A 22,846-nucleotide genomic window follows, 5' to 3' on the forward strand; every position below is an offset into this window, starting at 1 on the left:
AAAATATTCAGACGGGCTTAAAGGCAATTAATAAATTTTGCTTCAATTACGAAATTCCAAAGGAAGTTATACAAATCGTTTCAAGTTCAAGTCGTTATCGATTTCAATGAAGAAAGTGAAAAAAAGATTTTTTTTTTCTTATTAGAAAGGTTTTTATAGGTAAAGAATTTTAAACGTTTAGCGCCCTTTTTGAATGAAAATGCACAAACTAGTGCTTTTTTTTCTGTTGGCCTAGTGCCTTTTCGAAAATTGAGTTGGCAACACTGACAATAATAGCAGTCTTGTTATAGCTCCACCACAGATAATATAATACTTTATTAGGCTCCACGATGCTATCCAGTGCTAAATATGTTATTATGTTTCATAGGAGACCATATGTATTTCTACGATTAAGTTAAGTCACATTAGCAGATTGATAACTCAATACCTCTTTCACCATATCAGCACTGATGAGCGTTGGTGTGAAGTTAAATGGCCACAACGACGGGTAAAAATCTCCGTATCCGTACATATCAGTCCTGTCAAATTCATACATTCGCCGAGAAACCTCTTTCATGGCACGAACTAATTATGGATTGTAGTATAAACATTTTAATTTATGTTTTAGACAAATAAATAAGTACTCTTGCTTTAAACTTGCCTGATAAGGTAATTATTTTAAATAAACTTGATAAAAATTAATAAACCGATCGTATTTAATAACTCTAAACTGTCTTCTAAAATAATACTATCGTGTTTTGATTAAACGTGTAGCAAGCTTAATAGCAAGTATAAGCAACGTTTAGCAACATGTATCAACGTTTTTGGGTAAAAAATAACTGGCAATCTAGCAACATTTTAAAAACTAGCAACTGTGTAAATCTAGCAGCTGGCAGCACTGAAATTTTATTTTTTCTGAGCCACTCGCTTTGGAGCACTAGAAGTAGAAGGGGTGTGTTGGTCGGTGCACCGGTACGTTATATTCATTTTCAAGTTTTATTAAATTGCGCATCAAAAAACATAATTAACATCTTTGTCTGGGTGAGTAAATATTTAAATAGGTATATAATATAATTTATTTTACTGAATGATGAGCTCGTTGCGGTCAGTTTAAATACGTTAAATTGGTGCATTAAAACTTTTTGAAAACTTTTTTTACCACCCGCATTTTTTTAATTATTTGCTGTGTTAAAATTTTACGAGATATTTAAATAACGGAACATTTTTAAGATTACATTATAAAAGAAAATGCATCTAAATCTATTTCTTTTTATTTTTAGAAAATCTGTGCAGCAAGATTTTTATAATACTACCAAAATGTATACTAATTATTGTAAGGATGAGTTTATCGCAGACAGGTAAGTTTTATTAGTTTTTTTAGTTTTAAAAATAATAGAACATTTAAAAATTAATTTACAAAAACGAATTAAACGATTTGTCCGGAATAAATAGAACAAATTTATCAAAATATTGAAGGTAGATTCATATTTGCACGTGCGGACCGCGTGGGCATTGCAAGTTTCGGTTGCAATTCGATTTGTTTGTAATATTATATTATATTAATTATAAATATATTTTTAATATTTCATATAATAAGTATTGATATATCGCAAGATCCGGAGCGTCATAAATCGGTAAATGTGATTGTAAAGTAATATTCTTGACTTTACTCAATAAGATGACGTACATTTAGTTTTTTAATAGGTACCTAGTATTTTATTTTCAAATAATTTTTAAAACTTTTAAAAAATTTTGTTATCCTCACAAGGGTACGCTGTAGAATTTTATATTATTACTTATTTTTTAAATTTTAACCGGTTGACAAACCACGTGCTTGGTTATAGCCTAATATTTAATGGATAGTAATTTTATTATTCTTGTACAAATGTGTAAGTGTGGCCCCTGATCCTTAATTTGCGTTAAGTATACGATCGTGTTTACAAATTACGCGTTTTCTATTAATTAATTAATCTTATACAATTAGGCCATTGAGTTTTGGGCACAGTTCTCATAATATAGGTAGGTAATTGATTAGTTGATTCTTTTTTTACGAATTTCGTTATTTCGATCAAAGGGCTATAGGTAGGCATAACAATTATGTGGCAATAACATTCTGAAAGAAAAACTCTTGATGAAAGTTTGGAATACTGAGCTGTGTAATATCATTGTCGACGCGGCACAAAAATAGTTCACTCCTCGGTCCTAGACAGCAAAAAGATCCCGTTTGTCTGCTCTGATAGTATTTTACAGCTTTTTTCTCTGGGAAGGCATGCCTTTATAGCTTTTGTAATATTCATAAGTACCTACTATTTTGTCTTTTAACAGTAAAGCGTTGGGACTTTAACAATGCACAACAGTTGTAATCGGGAAGCGCATCAATTTCTTGTCGATTTATTAGCTATGAGTACCCCTTGACATAAAATTAAAAATAGCGGGTGACTCCAGTGTTCTCCAGTGAATGGAGATTTATTCGCAACTAGACGAGCGCCTCTGCTCCTCCCGGGTACAGGTTACCTACCTACTACCTAGGCCTGTTATTTATTTGAAATTTTCGTTTGTTTAGAAACGTTTGATTATAAAAAAGTTGTTTCATTTTATGTTGTATGTATTTTTTTTAAATTTTTTCATAATTTAGGCGTGTGTTCGTGTGTCTGTGTTTATGTTACGGGCAATTTGATAAGTCCGGGCACTATTAATAAAGGCCGGTCTGTATTCATAATGCTTGTCAGTACCTACATTTATTTAAATCAAAATATTATTTAGAACATACATGGAACATTACATGGAGCACGTGCCTTAGACCATTCGTAATAATGGCCGATCAAAGTGATAATTAATTACATTGCCCTTGCCTCTCGGGCATTATTAATACTGGCCGGTCTACTTGTATATTCTATTTCCTAAAACGGTAATTTTTACTCACATTTGATTTGTGGATCTAGAAAATTCCAATTAATCTTGTCCATACTAAAAACACGAACATGATACGGAATTATAAACGCTGCATAACATTACCATATTCGTTTTTGCTATGATAGTTATATTGATCTATAACGAAACTGTTGCCAAGTAAAATGTTACTTATCCAACTTTATAATAAGTATATTGTAATTATAAATTCATAACTTTTCATTTCATTAACGAACTTCTTATATGTTATTCTTATTGTTATCTATTTATATGTAGCTATTCCAAACAAACAGTAAGATAGATAAATGTGTTCAAAAAGTTTGTTTATACAGGGTGTAATCGTTAAGTGTGCACAGGCGATTATTCCGTAACTATTACAGATATCAAAAAACTTTAAACTGATATCGAAAGTAGGTACTTAACCTAATGAGTAAAATGGCCATAATAAATTTAAAAAAATAAAACGAGAAATATCTAAAATATTAACTTAAAACCCTCCCATACATTTAGTATGAGATTCGAATATCCCATGTACATTTAATATGAAAGATTTTAGCTTTTTCTTTCTTTCTTTGGTTTTCTGCTTGAATTACTTAGCAAATTTGAAGGGAAGTTCATATTTTAGAAACTGTAAATAGAGCTCCTCATTGTATTGCACAATGAGGACATCACTTCGAAAATCTGCTATGAATACAAAATGTATGGGAAATAAAATGTATGGGAGCGTTTAATGTAACATTTTTGGATATTTCTCGTTTTATTTTTAAAAAATTATTATGGCTTTTTTACTCATTAGGTTAGTTTACTTTTTTACTTTCGATATCAGTTTAAAGTTTTTTGATATCTGTAAGGGCGCTTGTGCACTACAAGGAATTTTACTGTCCGGCATTCCGATTTTTTACGGTCCGGTTTGGCATGAAAAAACCGATGAATTGGCTTGTGCACCTGTCCGTCTTTACTCGGATCAGTGCGGTACAGTTCAAGGAAGTTTGGCGGTATAATGCTATCATAAATGATTGTTTTTTGCATTTTACAAGAAACGAGTAAATAATATAGAAGATGAAATATTATATTACTTCGTTATAATAAAGTGAAGTTCCGTAAGAGATTTAAAATGCGTGTTTCACTTATTTATTTTAATCGGTGACGAGGAGCTAAAGCTATTCCCACTTGAACTTTAACTTACCAACACTTACTTAGATAATAATTATTGGTCAATATATATAAAAATAACAATACCGACTTTTCAAATCACATAGCCAGCTAAAAGGAAGTAAAACAAGTGCTTGCTTTCAATTGGCATATGCTGTAAAAAGAGTAAAATCCAAGTGGGCATTCGAAAACAATTATATCTACAGCGACTCGTAGACACAAAAAACCATCCGGAATAGGGAAAAGTGAAATGTCGGACAGTAAAATTACGTATAGTGCACAAGCTAGCATTTAGATTAATGGCGTGCCATACCGGACCGTAAAAAATCGGAATGCCGGACAGTAAAATTCCTTGTAGTGCACAAGCGCCCTAATAGTTACGGAATAATCGCTTGTGCACACTTAACGATTACACCCTGTATATCATGATATTAAGTAAAATAGTGTGCCGAGCACATGTGTCAGAAGTGAAACCTACTCCATGACGTGACGGTATTGCCATGACGGCTGACGCAACCTTGAAATTTTACTCTCAACGTGCTTATAGAAGTTATACTCAAAAATAAACACTCAAGAAAACAATTACCTACTTTGAATTTACTGACACTTCAATTTACTATATACTTATGTAAGGTAAATCTTGACATTATGAATCTTGTACAAAATCTTCATTATTCAGTCGCCTATTGTGTGGCCAGAATTTCTCAGTACAATTTCCTACAGCTAATTATTATTGGTACTTAAAAAGTTCTAGCTCTGAAGCAGTAAAACACATTATTTTGGAACGCTGGCCATAAATTAAGTATCTAGACGTATCCGTACTTCCAAAGTTATATTTCAAACTCAAACATTTATTTATTCAAATATACTTCTTATAAAAGCACTTTTGTATCGTCATAACACGTTGTTTAACCACCAATTAATAGATTAAATTATTATAGCGTCTTCATAACTTACTAGCTGCTCCGCGCGGTTTCACCCCCGTGGCTCCACTCCTGTAGGTCGTAGCGCGATGATATTATATATAGCCTATATAGCTTCCTTGATAAATGAACCACCGAAATAATTTTTGAAATCGGTACAGTAGTTCCCGAGATTAGCGCGTTCAAACAAACAAACAAACAAACTCTTCAGCTTTATAATATTATTTTTTATATTATTACATTATATTTAGTATAGATTATATCTCTGTATAAATATGTCTGTCTGTTTAGTAATCAGGCTTGTTCCACAGAATGGTATGGATTTGGTATGGATGTATGTTGTGGCACTGAGAATATCTGATTCTTTATTATCAAATCATAATTTGTAACATTTTAATGAAATTATTTGTCAAACCCAACCCACGTTCTTCGATGAAACCTAAACTTTAATATTTTCCTTTCATAGTATTTGCATAATAATCTATACATATAATAAAATCGTAGGAAAGTCAAAACTGTACATTGAATATTTTTTTAAAAGAATACATAATCCATGATCTATAATCGATATAGAAGCCAAAAATATAGTTTTTAGAATTTTTGTCTGTTTGTCTGTTTGTCTGTTTGTCTGTTTGTCTGTATGTTTGTCCGAGCTAATCTCGAAAAGTACTGCATAGATTGACTTCAAATTTTGCATGAATATTACTAACAGGTCGTGTGAGGTTTTTTTAAACATATTATCATGCTATCACCTCCGGGGGAGGAGCTGTGAACCTTTACTTTTCTTACGTATTCCGTGTACTACGACAGCGTACAATCTAAAGACTCATGTTTAAATGTTGTTTTTGAGTAAGCCATGCTATTATCTAGCTTTACACTATAAAAACTACGTCATTTACGTAATTTGGGCAGAGAAACTGTTTAATGAATCTTTGTACTATAAAGACAAATTTGATTCAGCGCCATCTATGAGATTTCGTAAAAATCAAATCAATTTACATGTTAACACTACTGAACACAATGTTAAAAATTAATAATTTAAATATAATTATGTTATTTATTTATTTAACTCTTTAACCCATAATAAATCTTCCCTTCCCTATAAGGTGCGCTTATATAATTCGTGTGAATATACTACATTTTTAAAAGTGAGGGTAGATGTATATTATTTGAAGTCAAACTAGACACCATTACAGTTAATCTAATATTGATTGTGTTCATTGGTTACATTTTTAAAAATCTTCGTGTTTTAATAATTCGATCACGAGGCGGGACTCTAATACAAAAAGGTTAGTTCGTTGATAATTATTATTCCTTCATCATTTACATGTTGTTAGTAAAAATATACTTTGACTGTTAATACTTTTGTTCAGTATTTATCTGTATGATTATTGCTTGGTAATTAATATATTTTCATGTCGTATACCTAATTATAAACATAAGTGTGATGTGAAACTAGCTGGATTTATTTTTACATACTCACAGTCTTATATTTTGTGTTAATGTTAAAATAGTATTAATAGTGTAAATCATAATATTTTTTCAAAGTTAAAAATATTTCCTTTTTTCTGATGGTGTTGCCATCGCATTAAACCGCGCTGTCGTTTCGTTCACAAAAAGTCATGTTATTAGGACCGAATATGTAGCCGCCTCAACTTACGGAAACGAGAGTAACCTGCGTTGTCTGTTAGTTATTATATAGTCGAATTTAACGTTACATGGAAATTGGAATCTAAATATATGTATACCTATTTATATTAAATCTGTAGAGGTCAATTCTGCACATGAAATATATTTCCTAAATAACTATCACGAGGTGATTAGAGATCGACATCGACGTCAAAAATGTTTGTCCGTCTGTCTGTCTGTATAACCGTTATACTACGTTAAACAAAAACTACTCGACGGATTTAAACGAAACTTGGTACAATTATTTTTCATATTCGTGAGCAGAGCAGCAACTCCATTTTTAAGCTTTCGTCGCGTGTGCGTTCTTAATGCGTGTATCTTAATGGTTAAAGCTACACAGAAATCAAGTATGAAAGAAATGTTCTCCATATTATATAAAAAATATCTCCCGACATCATAAATGTCTATCTTTTATGGTTGAGCTTAGGAGTTCAAAGCTTTCTGATTATATTTGTCTACTAGCTGTCCCCGCGACTTCGTTCGCGTGGAATAGTTGACTATGGGACCTATGACCATGGGCTCAGGGTGGGGCAACAATAAAAAATCTCACTCCCACGCCATATGCCACGTTCAGTCCCAATCCCACGCCCACGCCCACTCCCCTTCACAATTAGTACCTACCAGATCAAAGCCAGGGTAAGCGCCCCACCCAGCCCCACCGTGGCTACGCCCATGCTGAATTACTACTTAACATACAATTATTGAGTAAATACGTACTACCATACTGTACTGTTGTACTACCATAAATAATTAAAAGAATTGTTATTAAAATTTCTTACTAAACTGAGCTAAAAAACTTACGTACCAAATTATTAAAGAAAATCAAGAAATGAAATGCCTAACCTATACCAAATAGTTACTACATATTGTAATTAAAAATTATGATTAGTATATAATATCGAAAATCAAAAAAGAAATGCCTAACTAATTCTACGTAAAATTTCTTTTAAATTATGTCATACTAGCAATGCCCTGCGGTTTCACCCGCATAGATAGCGATATATTTACAGTGAAAAGTCTACTATAGGTCGGACATGAAAATCACCTTTACCCCGTCCCGCACTACGGCCTTTTTTTTTTTTGTTTTAGTGGGGAAATCTTTCATAGATACCCACGGCCTCCAGGGGAGGGGCCGTGGGTTATGTCGGATTCCTACCGACCAAAACCCCACTGTGTTCCGTCAAGACGCATATTGGTAGAATTCCTCCGTGACCCCCGCACTACGGCCTGCTCGAACAGTATACCTACTATTTTCTGTAGATTGACACTTTTAAATTCGTTATATCTTTTGAATGGAATATCCAATTCTTTTCATTTAAAAAGTATTTTGCTGGTATTGAAACAGTCTATAATAAAACATCATTTAATGGGATAAGGATTAATATATGTGTATGGATAACATGGTTTGATTACTGTCGGCACTTCTATTTACTTTGAAAACGTAAAAAAGTTGTTGTAGTAACATAACTACTGAAGATGGACATATGGTATCGCGGACTTTCTTGTAGATATTGATCCATTCTATAATACTGTAGAACATTTTTTTGTTCTATCTTCAATAGATTCCGCAGCGCACGCGATGACAGAAGTTTTATTGAGGATTTTTTTACACCTTGGGTTACATTATTGCATTTTTGGTAAGGATCTCTAATTTTTTTGAAAATGCAATATAGCCTATGTTGCTCAGTAAAGATGCAGCTTTCTAATGGTGAAAGAATTTTTGAAATCGGTCCAGTAGTTTTTGCGTGAAAACCATACATACATACATACATACTTACATACATACTTACAAACTTTTCCTCTTTATAATATTAGTATAGATTATTTTTTAGGAACCAGGGGGGGGGAGAGGAGCAAATTCTATTTCCTTCCTTTCTTAAACGGATGTTTTTAATAATCTATGGTGTAGCCAGTAGCCACTGATCAGCTTAATCGATACTCAGTTTTTATCAAATCCAGAAACAAATCCAAATTAGATCTTTCCTGTCTCACGCACGTAACTAAAGGCTGAAGAGAGAGAGAGCACGTAACTAAACCGTTTAGACGAAGAAAAGTGTATAGAAAAAGGAATAAATAATTTCATAAACTTCCCGACGATCTTTAAAAATAAATTATAACTTTCATTTTTTTCATTCCCACTTTTACCCCTATGTAGGTATAATAAGTGGATGAACCAATTTTGATACACTTTATCTAAGAACCAGCGTCGGAAAATATTCTGCCTAACAAAAAAAAACCGCATCTAATTCGGTTTACCTGTTAGCCAGCTACGGTGCCATAGACAGACACACACACACACACAGAAATACATAGCGGTCAAACACATAACACCAGTCTTTTTGCGTCGGGGGTTAAAAATATAATACGACATAATTTAAAGGACATTTTATGTGGAAAATTTACCTATACACCAGGGTAGATAATTTTTGAAACAAAAAAAAATCGCAGTAGGATGAAACCCATTAGAAAAGGATATGATAAAAATGTAAGGAAAAATAAATTACGGTCAATCGGAGTTCGGGAAGTGGGAGGGGGGGAGCTTTTAAGAGAAAAAAATGGTTTCTCTCGATTTCTCGATAATAATAACACCTGCTAATTTTTTTCTACATATTTTAATTGTACAGACATCACTTTTCCACAATTTTATTATATGTATTGATGATGATGATTGAGATTATAACACTCTTAGTCCGTTTTAATTTTTATTCACCCGCATCAGTGCCACCTAAAAAATCTTTATATCGAAATTCGAGCAAAGTTAAGAAAATGAGAAATAAGAGTTCTCAAGGATCGTTAGAGATAAGAGGCTTACTATTGACCGAAAACAACATGTGTTATGCCGAACCTGAAACCGCTTCACAACGAGAATTGCGGCTCACAGCTGACCGCGAACGGCATGTACTATCCTGTGAGACCGAAACCTTCACTGAGGGTATATATAACGTCTCACAGCTGATCGCAAATGGCATATTGTACTATCCCGTGAGACTGAAACCCTCACTGAGAGGGAATTACGTCTCACAGCTGATCACGATCGTCATATTTTATCTCGAGAATTCTGAAACTTTTACTCAATATGAAGACCGTTTGACAAATAATAGGGTGCACCATAATATTATTCGATCTCTCGAAGATGAACATGAGCATAAGCAATGACTAGAGTAGGGACGCGAATATTACCATTATTTGAGACAAGAACGATTAATAAGTTTGTTTAATGAAAGATTAAGAATTGAAACTATTGGTCTCTTTAAACGGACGAATAGCGAGAGGCCCGTCTTATTGCAGACAGATTTCGACATAGTCTTAATGACTTAGAGGTAAACATAGAAGATCAATCTACAAATTCGGTGGTGTGGTCCGACAAAATAATATAAAAGTGGGTTTGCTTATAACCTCACAATCGATTACAGATCATCTTCTGTATAGGCGATATTAACGTAGTATGTTCTTTTTGTAATGCTTTAAAGTGGAGTAAGGAGTCGGCTTTCGTTTGAAGATACGCCGGAACCTTTGAAATCACTACTTTTAAGTTTTAGAGGAACATGTGCAATCTAAACAGTTCTTAGACAATATTAGCTCTTATAGTATTGCGTTTTAAATGATCCTTTGGTGCTCAACAATTATCAGATGCTCCTTTCATTCTTACTTTTAAGATACAAGGTCAAGTTTATCATTTGATAGGATCCCTTTTGCCTGAAGGCCAACCTAAGTTTCTTTAAATATATTTTGTATTCGACTACGACGAATAATCGAATACAAGAAATCAATATTTCTCGAATTTAAAACTGAACTCATTTCACAATTTTAGAACATGTTAATTCATCAGGTTAATCCGTATATATGCGTTTTAAATCGATATTAGAAGCTTTTCCTCAAGATGGTGATATTAATATAAAATTGGTATAAATGCCGATAGACGGAAGTCTATCAGCACTCAGGAATTCCCTGAGCGTGTTATAACGCCCAGGCCGCAGTATTACAATTTTTCCTACAGTAGGGCGACGAATGTATTTTCGCATAGCAACGGAGGGGAACTCGTGGGGGGTAAAGTGACGCGGGCCACGTACCACAAACATGTTTAGTTTGTGGTACCGAGCGCGAAAGAAAGTCATCGTGTTTTTAGTAAAGTTACTATGTAAACTAACGTAATTTATTACTTAGGTACATATTCTATAATGGTGCGCTCAAACTGTTAATCTACATTTAATTTAGATTATTATTTTAATTACTAAGAAATGTAGAATTTAAATCACATTCATTCATGTTTTCCTCAGATATTCGATGTCTATGATTTTCGATGATTTTAAGGTTTTCTTATCAGAGTATTCAATTTTAATGTAGTTAAATTTTATAAGAGACAATTAAGAACATTCAAAAATAAAGTGTCACGTATTTTTTTTAAACGACGAATGACGAAAAACGACCGAATCGCGGACGAAGTCGCGGGCAACAGCTAGTATGACATAAGTAGATACATGTACCGAGAAGTAGGTTTCCCTTGAATTTTTCCCAGAATATTAAATTTCATTTTCTTTTGTATATTATAAGAAGAATATTCCATTATAATAATGCATCTTGCATAAGAATGGTTTTGCATGGTAGATTAGATTAAAGAAACATATCTACATATACATAATAATTTGAAATTAAGTGGTTTATAAATTCTAGCTAATTCATTTCTCTGAATTTTACAAAGGTGGCATCATGGACGTATAAAAAAAGACGGACACCGTATTACGAACAAACAACGTGAAGCCACCATAGTAAGCTAGCGATCGTGTAAAGACAATAAACACGCACACACTCTCACCATAGTAAGCTAGTCGGCCGCCATTACGTCGTGAACTACCGACTGATTAACTGCGTCACTGTTTCACAAAAAATATTTAAAATGCCGTCTTGTGTGGTTAAATGGTGCCGCAACAGTACAATTTTAAATAACAAAACACAAGGGATTACATTCCACAGGGAAGCAAGTTATTTCTTTTATGTTTTAATGACAAAATTATTACGGCAAAATTTATAGAAAAAAAATACAGCCGCCATTGTCATCAGGACAGCTGTTGCCATGGCAACATGGCACACACACATGGATGTTTCGCCGCCATTACTAGGCTTCACTCAATGTTTAGGCGATATACCGTCCGTCTTTTTTTATACGTCCATGGGTGGCATATAGAAATTAAAGACTTTTTAGAAGGTGGCATAGTTGACATTTAAGGGTGCGATGGCATTGTTTTGAAATAGTTTGTGGGATGTTAGAACAATAAAGACAAGAATAAATATGGTAAATAAATAATTTTAGTATTAAAGATATCTCAGAACACATTGCCATTTGCCACATATCGAAAAAGTATTTAATTTTTTTTTAACTGTACCTCCCTGAGATATCGCGTAAGGTTCATTCAAAGCTTTGAATGACTATAGGTTCAGACTAAACAGAATTGTTTGAGATACATTGTACAATTATTAGGGGTATTTAAAAGTGCATTATCGTGCGTGCCCTGCTCGCTTCAGCTCGCTCGTTCGCAAATTGGAGGTACTTCGCTTGCTCACGTCCTGGCCTGTTGCCAAGAAACCCGGTCGATGCGAACCGAACGTAAAGCGGGCCACCAGACTGACACTACTCTTTGCTACATACCCTCAATGTACTATATGTATACGCTTAGGTAGACGTCGACACTACAAAAATTAGGCCTCGATAAAAAAAACCGGCCAAGTGCGAGACGGACTCGCGCACCGAGGGTTCCGTACAAACCTGCAATTTATTTTTTCACGGGTTAAAGGCAATTAGATCTAAGTATTTGATATGAATTTCAACTTGATAGCTCTACGCGTTCATGAGGAAAAAAGTAATAAGTTTATATTTATTAAAAAATAAATATATATTTTGTAATGTAACAAAAAATTTAAGGTTTTCGGAATTTTTCCTTTATGTGTGCTATAAAACGTTGCTTCATGCCAAATTTCAAGATTCTAGGTCGACTGGAAGTACCCTTTAGGTTTTGATTCCCTTGCGAGTACTTGCGAGTTTCAAAATATGCAGCTTAAATTGCTGTTTCTTTTGATTGCGTTGACATAGAAGTTTGATTTTGTTACAGCTTAAAGGTATTATAGACCTGAGTATTTGGTATGAATTTCAATTTAATACCTCTACGCGTTTATGAGGAAATGGGTAGTAAGTTTAAAATAATTTGGAAAATCCAAAAGTGCACGCCTCATAATTTTTTTTTAATAAATATTTATTAATTATTATTTTTGTTTATTTAATAACAATTAAACCACATCGAATCAGACCCTGAAAAATGAAAGGGTTCTATTCCTGAGCATACTCAAGCGTAAGAGAAAAAAAAAGACTCGATTAGTATTTCGGTCGCTATCGTGTTAACAAGAAAAAGGATCCGCACATACAGACACACGGACGTCCAAGACAGAACTTTTTTAAACTGTTTTTTAACTAGTTTAAATAACAAAAATGACATCAAAAATATCATGAACGTTAAAAATAGTGTTTTTTCTTAATATGTGTGTGTATGTATTATCTTACAAGTGCAATGTATGATACATAAAGACATTTTAAGTTTGAAAAATCAGATGTTTTGCGCGAAGTGACAGTAGTACCCACCTCAACGCTTCGCTTATGAGGCGTGCAATTATTAAAAAAAAAATATTTTATGTGATGTAACTAAAAATTTATGGTTTTCGTAATTTTTCCTTTATCTATGCTATAAGACGTTGCTTCGTACCAAATTTCAAGATTCTGAGTTCACGGGAAGCACCCTGTAGGTTTTGATTCCCTTGCATGTGTCGAAAATTTGCGGCATAAACGGCTGTATCTTTTGATTGCGTTGGCTTAGAAGTTTGATTTTTTCACAGCTTCAAAGGACAGTAGACCTGAGTAATTGATATAAATTTCAGCTTCATACCTCCACGCGTTCCTGAGAAAAAGGGTTTTGACAGACGGACGGACGGACGGACGGACGGACGGACGGACGGACAGACGGACAACAAAGTGATCCTATAAGGGTTCCGTTTTTTCCTTTTGAGGTACGGAACCCTAAAAATCTTTAAACTTCTGTTTTTCGGTTCCGTACCGAAGTGGTAAACTGAAGCTTATAACTAAGACTCATTGTCCGTCTGTCAACAAAATGTATCCGATGAGACCGGGAGATATTGACACAAAATTTCGAGTCATTTGTAACAGGATGGCGGTTCTACAGGGGTCTTAGTACGCAATGACAAAAAGAAAAATGATGGTGTGAACGCTGGTACCGGCGGCTCAGTCGCGTGGGCGTTAGGGCCGGCGCCCACTGCCGGCACGGCACGGCATGGCACGGCAGAGCATCCCGCGGCGTGCAATGGCATCCCGCGGCGTGCAGTGGCATCCCGCGGCGTGCTGCGTGATCCCGCGGCATTCAGTGGCATGCCGTGGTATCCTGCTAAAAGCCCCACTAATGCTGCATAAGTTTCAACCTTATTTCAACTAGCTAGCAATCATAATTCCTCGACCCCAAAGTGACGCATACGCCTCGCGGGATGCAATGGCGCGCCGCGGCATTCCTTGGAATGAAACAGCAAGACACGTCATGCCGCCGCATCCTGCGGCGTGCCGCGTCATGCTGCAGCATCCTGCGATACGTCGCGGCATCGTGGCATCGAAATAAAGTAACTTGAATTCTAAACTGATTGAAATAAGATTCAAAATAACTCCATTTGTAATAAAATCCTCTGCCCTGCCATGCCACGCCGTGCCAGCAGTGGGCGCCGGCAGGGGCGTGCACAGAGTTTTTGGACAGGGTAGGCAGAAATATTGCAATGATAATAAAAACTAATATTTCATATTGCAGTACTGATATTTGATTGGAGATACATAGTATTTCCGCAAAATAATGGAAAACATATCACGAACATAGGTCATATTATCTATAAAATAATTGTCAAAGTAGGTATGATATCCTAACTAGTATTCTATATTATTATGTAATTAATGATTAACTTTACCTTTGTGTATTACAAATTCCGGTATAGATCCATTTATAGATCGGCCTTTTTCCTATCACTCTCTGTTTGATAAAAGTTTATTCATAAAACAAAAATAAGAATTTTTCGTTAAATTAGATATGCCTTATTATCTTACAAAATACACTGATGATATACATAATCTATTTAGTTACTCTCAAAACACTTCACTTGCAAATTGTCGTAGTAAACATTATCAATTTTCTCAAAAAACAAATTTAACCTCAAAGTAAACGTTTGTTATTTCCAAAACAAAACAAACGAATAGTGATACTACTATTTGCAGATGGTCTTTACCGCTACAAAATAGGCTATTTGACAAGGTTTTGATAACTGTCTCAAATTATTAAGATACGTTTATAGAGCACACAAAACACATGTTTCTTAATTTTTTGTAGTTATTCATTGAGAAAATGGAAAATAAAAACATGATATTCAAATACGCCGCCAAAACACAATTTTGAAGAATATGGCGTCTCGCGACCATGGTGACGTCACAGCGGCGTAAACATCAACTTGCTCCTAGTACTTATTGTTCGTTTTTGTTTTAATTATAGTATAATTAAGTTAATCTGTTTAAAAACCAGAAAATGAGATCTTATAGGTGGTGTGTAGTTCCTGGATGCAGAAATACAACTATTAAAACCCCTGACAAACTATTTATATGTGCTCCAAAAGATATAAAAATGCGTAGAAAGTGGTTGCAGTTAGCTCGCAGAAATCCAAGTGATATTAGATACTTATATCAATTAAAACAGTTATATTTTTTTGTGAAGACCACTTCGATGTAAGTATGGTGTTGAATACCTAGTAGGCAGTTTATTTTATTTGAAATACATAGTATAATTAATCGTCTCATTACTTACCTGCTTGAGGTAAGATAATGATATATACAAAATTGATGATGACGTGTTTGTATTGATATTGAAAATAATCAATACAAACACGTCAATCCTATAAACTGGATGGCTGAAATGAAAAATAAAGGACTTAATCTAAAAAGTGTATACTTCATAATTATTGTGCTATTGTGATTCATGTTTGTAGGTACAATTAACTAAAAAGGTAATGAATGACGATTGAAAATTTTTAAACGATTGAAAATTAACTTACGTAGCTGTTTTCACATTTCTCAATTGAGGAGCATAAAAATCTTGGTTGTTTTTAAAGAACATGCCAACCATTATAGCACAGTATTACAATATTATTTCCTAATTATAGCGTCCACTTTAGGTAGATTTCTACTGTCTGCTTTTTCGAAATTAGGTTCCATGACAAACAAAAATAACACATAAAGAACAAAACTGATTACAGACACCTTGAATCACAAGAAATAAGTTATACAAGAAACAAAACCAAAAGCGAAATTCAGCAACGACGTGAGTAAACGTTGGGATCACTTGTTATTTGCGCCGCTGTGACGTCATGGCAGATGCAGCCAATCATGGATGTTTTCGGTCACGTGGTCATTTTAAAAAATATGATGTTTTTTCTCGACGATTTATAAATAAATAAGTTATTATTTATATCATTTATTAATTTAAATCGCTTCAAAAACCTTATATATATATGGATTACACAAAAAAGTAATTTATTTTTTATACTGTCAAATAGCCTATTGTATACATTATCACACTTCTTAAATTGGTCGCATATTCAACTTCAGTTTCGACTTTCGATGTAGTTCCGAATTTGGTTCGTACCTAATTCGTATATCTTCGTAAAAAGACACTGCCTACCTTGTGTGTTTGTGTGCGTGGTTTTATAACATCAGTGTGCCGTGTTTATAGGCACGCACACATATAAAATATGCGTAGACACGCAGAGCACACATATAAAAACTTAGACATGAATAGTTTGTGTCTTTGCCGTCCCGTGACGTACTGAGTCCTGTGGCGGCGCTAGTGCAGCGCATGAATAGTGACTTGAGCCGAGCCGGTGTTATAGAAATTAGATAATAATGCTACCAAAATACCGATAGATGGATCTAAAATATATTTGAAATATATTTATTATTTTTATTTCATAACTACATGGCGCAATTAATAAAATTTAATGACGCTGTGAATTTCATTTATGCATATTAAATATTGATCAGAGTTTGGTAAATGATAGGGTAGGCAGTGTCTTTATGTCTTTATGGAATGCACGCCACTGGGCGCCGGCCCTTAGTGTGCTGTCCGTGTGTGAAAAAGTGCTGTCATACTTAAAAAAATAATTTATTATTAATTTATATAAGTGAAGATTTCCAACACCTAATTCTTTGAAATTTTGTATTTATATTCGTTGATCCTCAAACTTACAGGAAAAATAAGTGCCATACTGTTACAAATCGTTTGACTTTCGCTATTTTCCGACGAGTTCGACTAACGCCCACGCGACTAAGCCGCCGGTACCAGCGTTCACACCATCATTTTTATTTTTGTCATTGCGTACTAAGAACCCTGTAGAACCGCCATCCTGTTACAAATGACTCGAAATTTTGTGTCAATATCTCCCGGTCTATAGTTAGACTTTGAAATTTTCTGAAATTATGTATCAAATACAATTTTTTTTTTAATTAAATAAGGTTGCTAATTAAAATAGCACCTTATACAAATTACAATCTAGCCTACAAGATTAATAAGTAATTTTATGTTAAAATAAATTTCTAAATAACTTATTCTAAGAGAGTGTCCATTGTCACTTGCTTAGTGTCTGTTAAGAGGAAGTAAGTCACTTTGCTCGTGTGCTTTGGTATACAGATAATTGTCACTGTTCACTTTTCACTTATCACTACACTAACTCAAAAGGTTTAGTCCTTTTTAGTCTTCGCACTAGGTCCGTGGTGTCTAGGAGCTGGATAGCCTCAACATTCACGTGATGATAAAGTCGATGTTGATGAGCTTCTGCATGTTTTTGAACAATTTTGTCCACGGTGTCCACTTTTAGGTCACGGTGGAGGTCACTATTACGGATGTACCAGGGAGCATTTACAATGTCTCTCAGTACTTTATTTTGGAAAAATACAAAAAATAAGAATAAAATTAATATACGATTAATATATTAAGATTTTCCACAATATATTGAAAACAAAATCACTAACATTTCGTTAATAATTCTATGTAGGTATTTAATTTAATGATCTTTCAATTATAGAAAATTTAGAGATGAATAATCGAATTTTGAATGACCTAAATTCATCTCTAAATATAAAAAAAAATATAAACGGGTGCGGGGTGAATAATGATTTGGTCAGTAGGTAAAGTTTAGTCCATAGACAACACACAATAGATAACATGGATACAAATGCCGGGATAATTCACCGATTTCTGACCACAGCTCCATGGACGTAGAATAGAATGTTCTATTTGGTCGGCCAATTAAATTTCAGCGGGGCATTATAATTTCCTATTTTATGCACCATTTAAGTACTATTCCAGGAAATTCCCTGATTATACTAGACGGAACTTTTGTTTTCATATTCATTTTTAACGTTATTAAATTGTTTGAATTGTTTGAAAAAAATTAAATATTTTTTCTATATTTTCATCGGTTAACAATTTTGTTTATTTTATTCTAACGGAAGCTTATTGTTATTTTAGGCAAGGAATGATTAAGTACTTGAATTTTAAATAGAATTAAGGTATTTAAGGTAATTTTCAAAAGCATCTGCCCGGTCTCTAGTGAATCTAGTTTGCGCCAAGACCATTTACAGGCTACAGCCCTCTATCAATTTGGATTGACGCATGCAAGACGGGTTTGCCTCCGGGCTTCCATTTGCTGAATTATTCAGCACTCAACAGCAGTGTTAGTGTTCCTTATAAGTACGCTCAAGTTAGTTGCGTATCATTTGAATCTATCTTTTGTTATTCCATAGGAAATAACATTACGTTTCTGTTAACAGGCGAGACATCCCTAAAATTCGGCGCTTCTGCTACCGTCCGTGTTTGGAGTTCCGGATCAACACGGATTTTGGGAGAATTCTTGTTGCTATCCAAGGCAACACACAAAAACCAGCAATCCTAACGTATCACGATGTAGGCTTTAACTGTAAGTATAAATATCATATCTTACAACATGCTTTGAAAGTTATATTTCAAGGTATCTTGTTAATATACGGAATAACAGTTTCAAAGGTGGAACTTTGATTTTCTTTCTAACTGAATTTGCCAACAGAGCTGTAGCTTTGAACAAGTTTGTCTGTTATTGTAAAATTGCAGTAACAGTTTATTATTAGATCCAATATGAATCAAACGGCCAGTATCCAATAAAATGTACTCGTATCGTTTATAGCATTTTTTAGTATGCTCGTTAATAAGTATTTAGTATTTACATCCTATCCTAATATAATATTATAAATGTGAAAGTTTGTATGGATGTTTGTTACTCTTTCACGTAAAAAGTACTGAACCGATTTCAATGAAATTTAGCACACATATAGAGGGTAACTTGGATTAACACATATGATAGGTTTTATCCCGGAAATCCCACGGGAACGGGAACTATGCGGGTTTTCCTTTGAAAACGCGGGCGAAGCCGCGGGCGGAAATCTAGTATTGTATAAATCTTTGGTATCGTGATAAACACGCGTTATATCGCGTAGAACCCCATCTACATGATGCCATTTTCTTGTACAAGGCAATAATTGAATGCAATACTTTAAAACCCATCTTCTTCACGGCGCATTTTCTTGCTATATTTAAATTGAAGAAATAAATGACTTGCGTAGTCTAACGTTACAATATAAATTTGTACAAGTTTTGATTTAAAACTTTTCTTAGTGCAACAAGCACATGCTATAATGGTACATGCACATACAAGCTGGTGTAGACAAGTCAAAAGTTCTATAAATTATATGTATTACTAGCGGTCCGCCCCGGCTTCGCCCGTGGTACATATTTACGTTTTCTCTACATAAAAACCATCCTCGTACTTCAAGGAATATAATAAAAAAAGAATTATCGAAATCGGTTCAGCCGTTCTCGAGTTATGCGCTTACCAACACATTTTGCGATTCATTTTTATATATAAAGACTAGCGGTCCGCCCCGGCTTCGCCCGTGGTACATATTTACGTTTTCTCTACGTAAAAACCATCCTCGTACTTCAAGGAATATAATAAAAAAAGAATAATCGAAATCGGTTCAGCCGTTCTCGAGTTATGCGCTTACCAACACATTTTGCGATTCATTTTTATATATAAAGACTAGCGGTCCGCCCCGGCTTCGCCCGTGGTACATAATATTTACGTTTTCTCTACATAAGAACCATCCTCGTACTTCAAGGAATATAATAAAAAAAGAATTATCGAAATCGGTTCAGCCGTTCTCGAGTTATGCGCTTACCAACACATTTTGCGATTCATTTTTATATATAAAGAAGATTATTGCATTGGGGTAAAATCAAAGGCACACTTGCAATTATTTTATGTCAAGACTTGCATACAGTAACTGTTTTTTTTTCGCCTATTATGTGCAATTAATTTTCTCAGGCGGGATCACAAGTGGCCGAGAGGCTAGGCGTCACCTCGGAATGACAGAAAGACGCGGGTTCGAATCCCGATACCGTGTTCAATTTCTTTATATTCTTAAAAAAAATCGCAATAAAAATTAGGCCAAGAATCTGCATCGTGTGGTAACAACTAACATCGAAAGCTCTGTGATTGACGCCCTAATTGCATTCAACGCTCGTAATGTTAGAATGCAGAGGCCGAGAAGCAATTCACCAATTTCTTTTAAAGTAAATTTCACCTCAATCCACAAGTTCATATGTTTGCTATAAACATTAATGATCCTTTACAGAAAAAATAGGTCACTTAGTTGCGAAATAAATTGCACTTATGTATACAGAGTGCACTTAGGTCAAGTGACATACAATTTGAAACGACGCAGACATATAAAAAAAATGTAACAAGAAATACACATTCAAAGATGTTTCTATAAACTAGTTATTCTTTGAATATCGTGCGAGTAAATATTTGAGGTGCATGCAGCATGTTATGCTCATGGTTCATTTCTCTAACGAACGTCAGCTTTGACACCTAATTGCATATTAATAAATATAGGTACTAGCCTTATATTCTTTAAATTGCTTTTGAGTTTTCGTTCCAACTAATAAAATATTTATATGTGTAAAAGCTATTATATTTTAGTAAAAGTAATTTTATTATGCCGTAGGCGCACTACGTTTACTTTTGGACATATTTTGGCCTTTCCTAAAGATTTATTGTTTCTGAGGCCTATGGTAACGGTTTTAAAATATTATTTTTTGATTATATCCTTTAGTCCGCATATACTTACTTTAAATATTTATTTAACTATTTATTGTACCATACCATTTAACATTACAGTACATAGACTATAATATTGTTGTATAGATATGGGATATAGATATAGCTAATATCCTTTCATTCATTTTCTGATAATATCCTTTGGTCGCCTCTTACGATACCTATGGGAGGAGAGAAGGTACTATTATTTATCCGAAAGTCGGAACCCTCTCCGTATTTAGTATAGTCGGTATTTAAATATTGTAGGTAGTTTATTTTTTAGAATTTTATTAGAAATTAATTTAAATGTTCATCAAATACAGTAAAAATAAAGCATTTTAATATATTCATTTAATTAATGATATGCAATTTAATGACATTTTTAAGTATCTACACATTTTTATTTAATTACTTAAGGCGCTACATCAGCTTGTGTAGTAAGGGACTTTTGTCGCCTACGCAATTCAAGCAATGTGTTCTATTTCGGGATACATTTTCCAGTTGTGTAAAATTGTGACTTAACTTTTCATACGGTGTTATTTGTAAATGAAAGGTTTTAGCATTTGCGTTTGTTTTGTGATAATTATGTAATAGTTAGTAGTATAAAGTATTAATCATGCAAATAGTGATAATAGTGTGATAGTGTATACACTATCACACTATTATCTTAATTATAAAATGCTTAAGGTGATTACACTATAGTGTCACCTTAAGCATTTTAGCCTAATTTAGTACATTTCATGGATAACAATGGAATTGTAATTAAAGGCATTGCACCGTGCTCTATAACCAACCCTGCTTAAAATTCATAAATGCTCGCTTGGCATTCAATGAAATTTCAGCACAAACACGATATTAAATCAATGCTAGGATTCCACACGAGCGCTTAAAATCTAGTCCAAATGGATCAGTTTCTGCATTTATGCGTACCGCCACGCCGCGTGAAAAATTTACAAAGAAAAAAATATCTTATTACTTACTTGAGTAATAAGATGTATTTTTAATACTGGATATAACGATACCTAATTACCTATATAATATATCGTTTAAAGACACCTATACTAACTTATTGCTATAGGTACCTACTCTTTCTGTAATGCCGGCATGGAAATAAAATATAGAGCCTATGTCTCATGAAATAATGTAATATTGAACTAGTAACATTTTCCTAAAATCGGATAATCATTTAAGTGCCACACACACACAAAACCACGCGACCAATTTAACAAACATGCAAACAGTCAAATCTTTCATCTTTATAATTCGAGTCGACGAGTGTACGTTCGAAAATGAAATTGGAGGTTAAAAATAAGTCCTAATTAGTATTCATTAACGTAACAGCGTCTGAATAAAACTCGAATGTTACGTAAATTCAGTTTTTCATTCAGTAATTTGCAGTTGTAGCCTGTAGGTACGTCGCTACGAATTTAGTACGCTGCCTCTTTCCCGTCGCGTTTCGTTTTCATGAAAACTCCAAGACGTAGATAGTTATGTAACATTCCAGTGACCTTTGTTGCCCATTAAAATTATTAACTTTATTTTTTTCTTTTCTTTTTATATGTTAGATACCTAGCATGGTAGCTTTAAATTCTTTCAAACTTAACTGCGTGAGTAATTTATGCTTTTTTACACTCGACCACGCATTTGTCAGGAACAATCGATAAAGTTTATTATATAGGCAGCAAAAACTTTTATTTAGATTTAATTTGGAATTTATATTGCACAAAAAATATTGAAGTCTTCAACGTTGTATATATGAAACGGACAATGTTGTTTTATTTACTTTTAATTTGGATGAAAAATGGGTTATAGGTACGTTATTATCTTTTTCCATCTTCAATTGTGATGATTTTGTCATTACTGAAAGGTTGGAAGGCGTTCGTCAATATGTTTTAATTACTAGATACTGTACTTATTACGTT

At 33.8% G+C, this 22,846-nt stretch overlaps 1 protein-coding gene across 3 annotated transcripts in view; it reads left to right on the top strand.

Annotated features, from left to right (window-relative positions):
* The first annotated feature begins 898 nt into the window (after window positions 1–898).
* Window positions 899–22,846, top strand: part of MESK2 (misexpression suppressor of KSR 2) — a 66,560-nt gene continuing 44,612 nt past the window's right edge. For 2 of the 3 annotated variants that reach the window (XM_089710343.1, XM_089710470.1), the window contains exons 1-3: window positions 899–1,020; window positions 1,260–1,337; window positions 18,562–18,707. In XM_089710343.1, coding sequence (XP_089566469.1) covers window positions 1,297–1,337; window positions 18,562–18,707 — 187 coding nt within the window. In that variant the 5' untranslated portion in view covers window positions 899–1,020; window positions 1,260–1,296. The remainder of the gene's footprint in view (window positions 1,021–1,259; window positions 1,338–18,561; window positions 18,708–22,846) is intronic. The other variant, XM_089710405.1, reaches the window with a different exon arrangement.

Source organism: Colias philodice, chromosome 1, assembly GCF_061535455.1.
Source record: "Colias philodice isolate Cphi_HAF_F1 chromosome 1, ilColPhil1 Martin Lab GWU primary, whole genome shotgun sequence".
In the NCBI taxonomy this organism is placed as follows: Eukaryota; Metazoa; Arthropoda; class Insecta; order Lepidoptera; family Pieridae; genus Colias; species Colias philodice.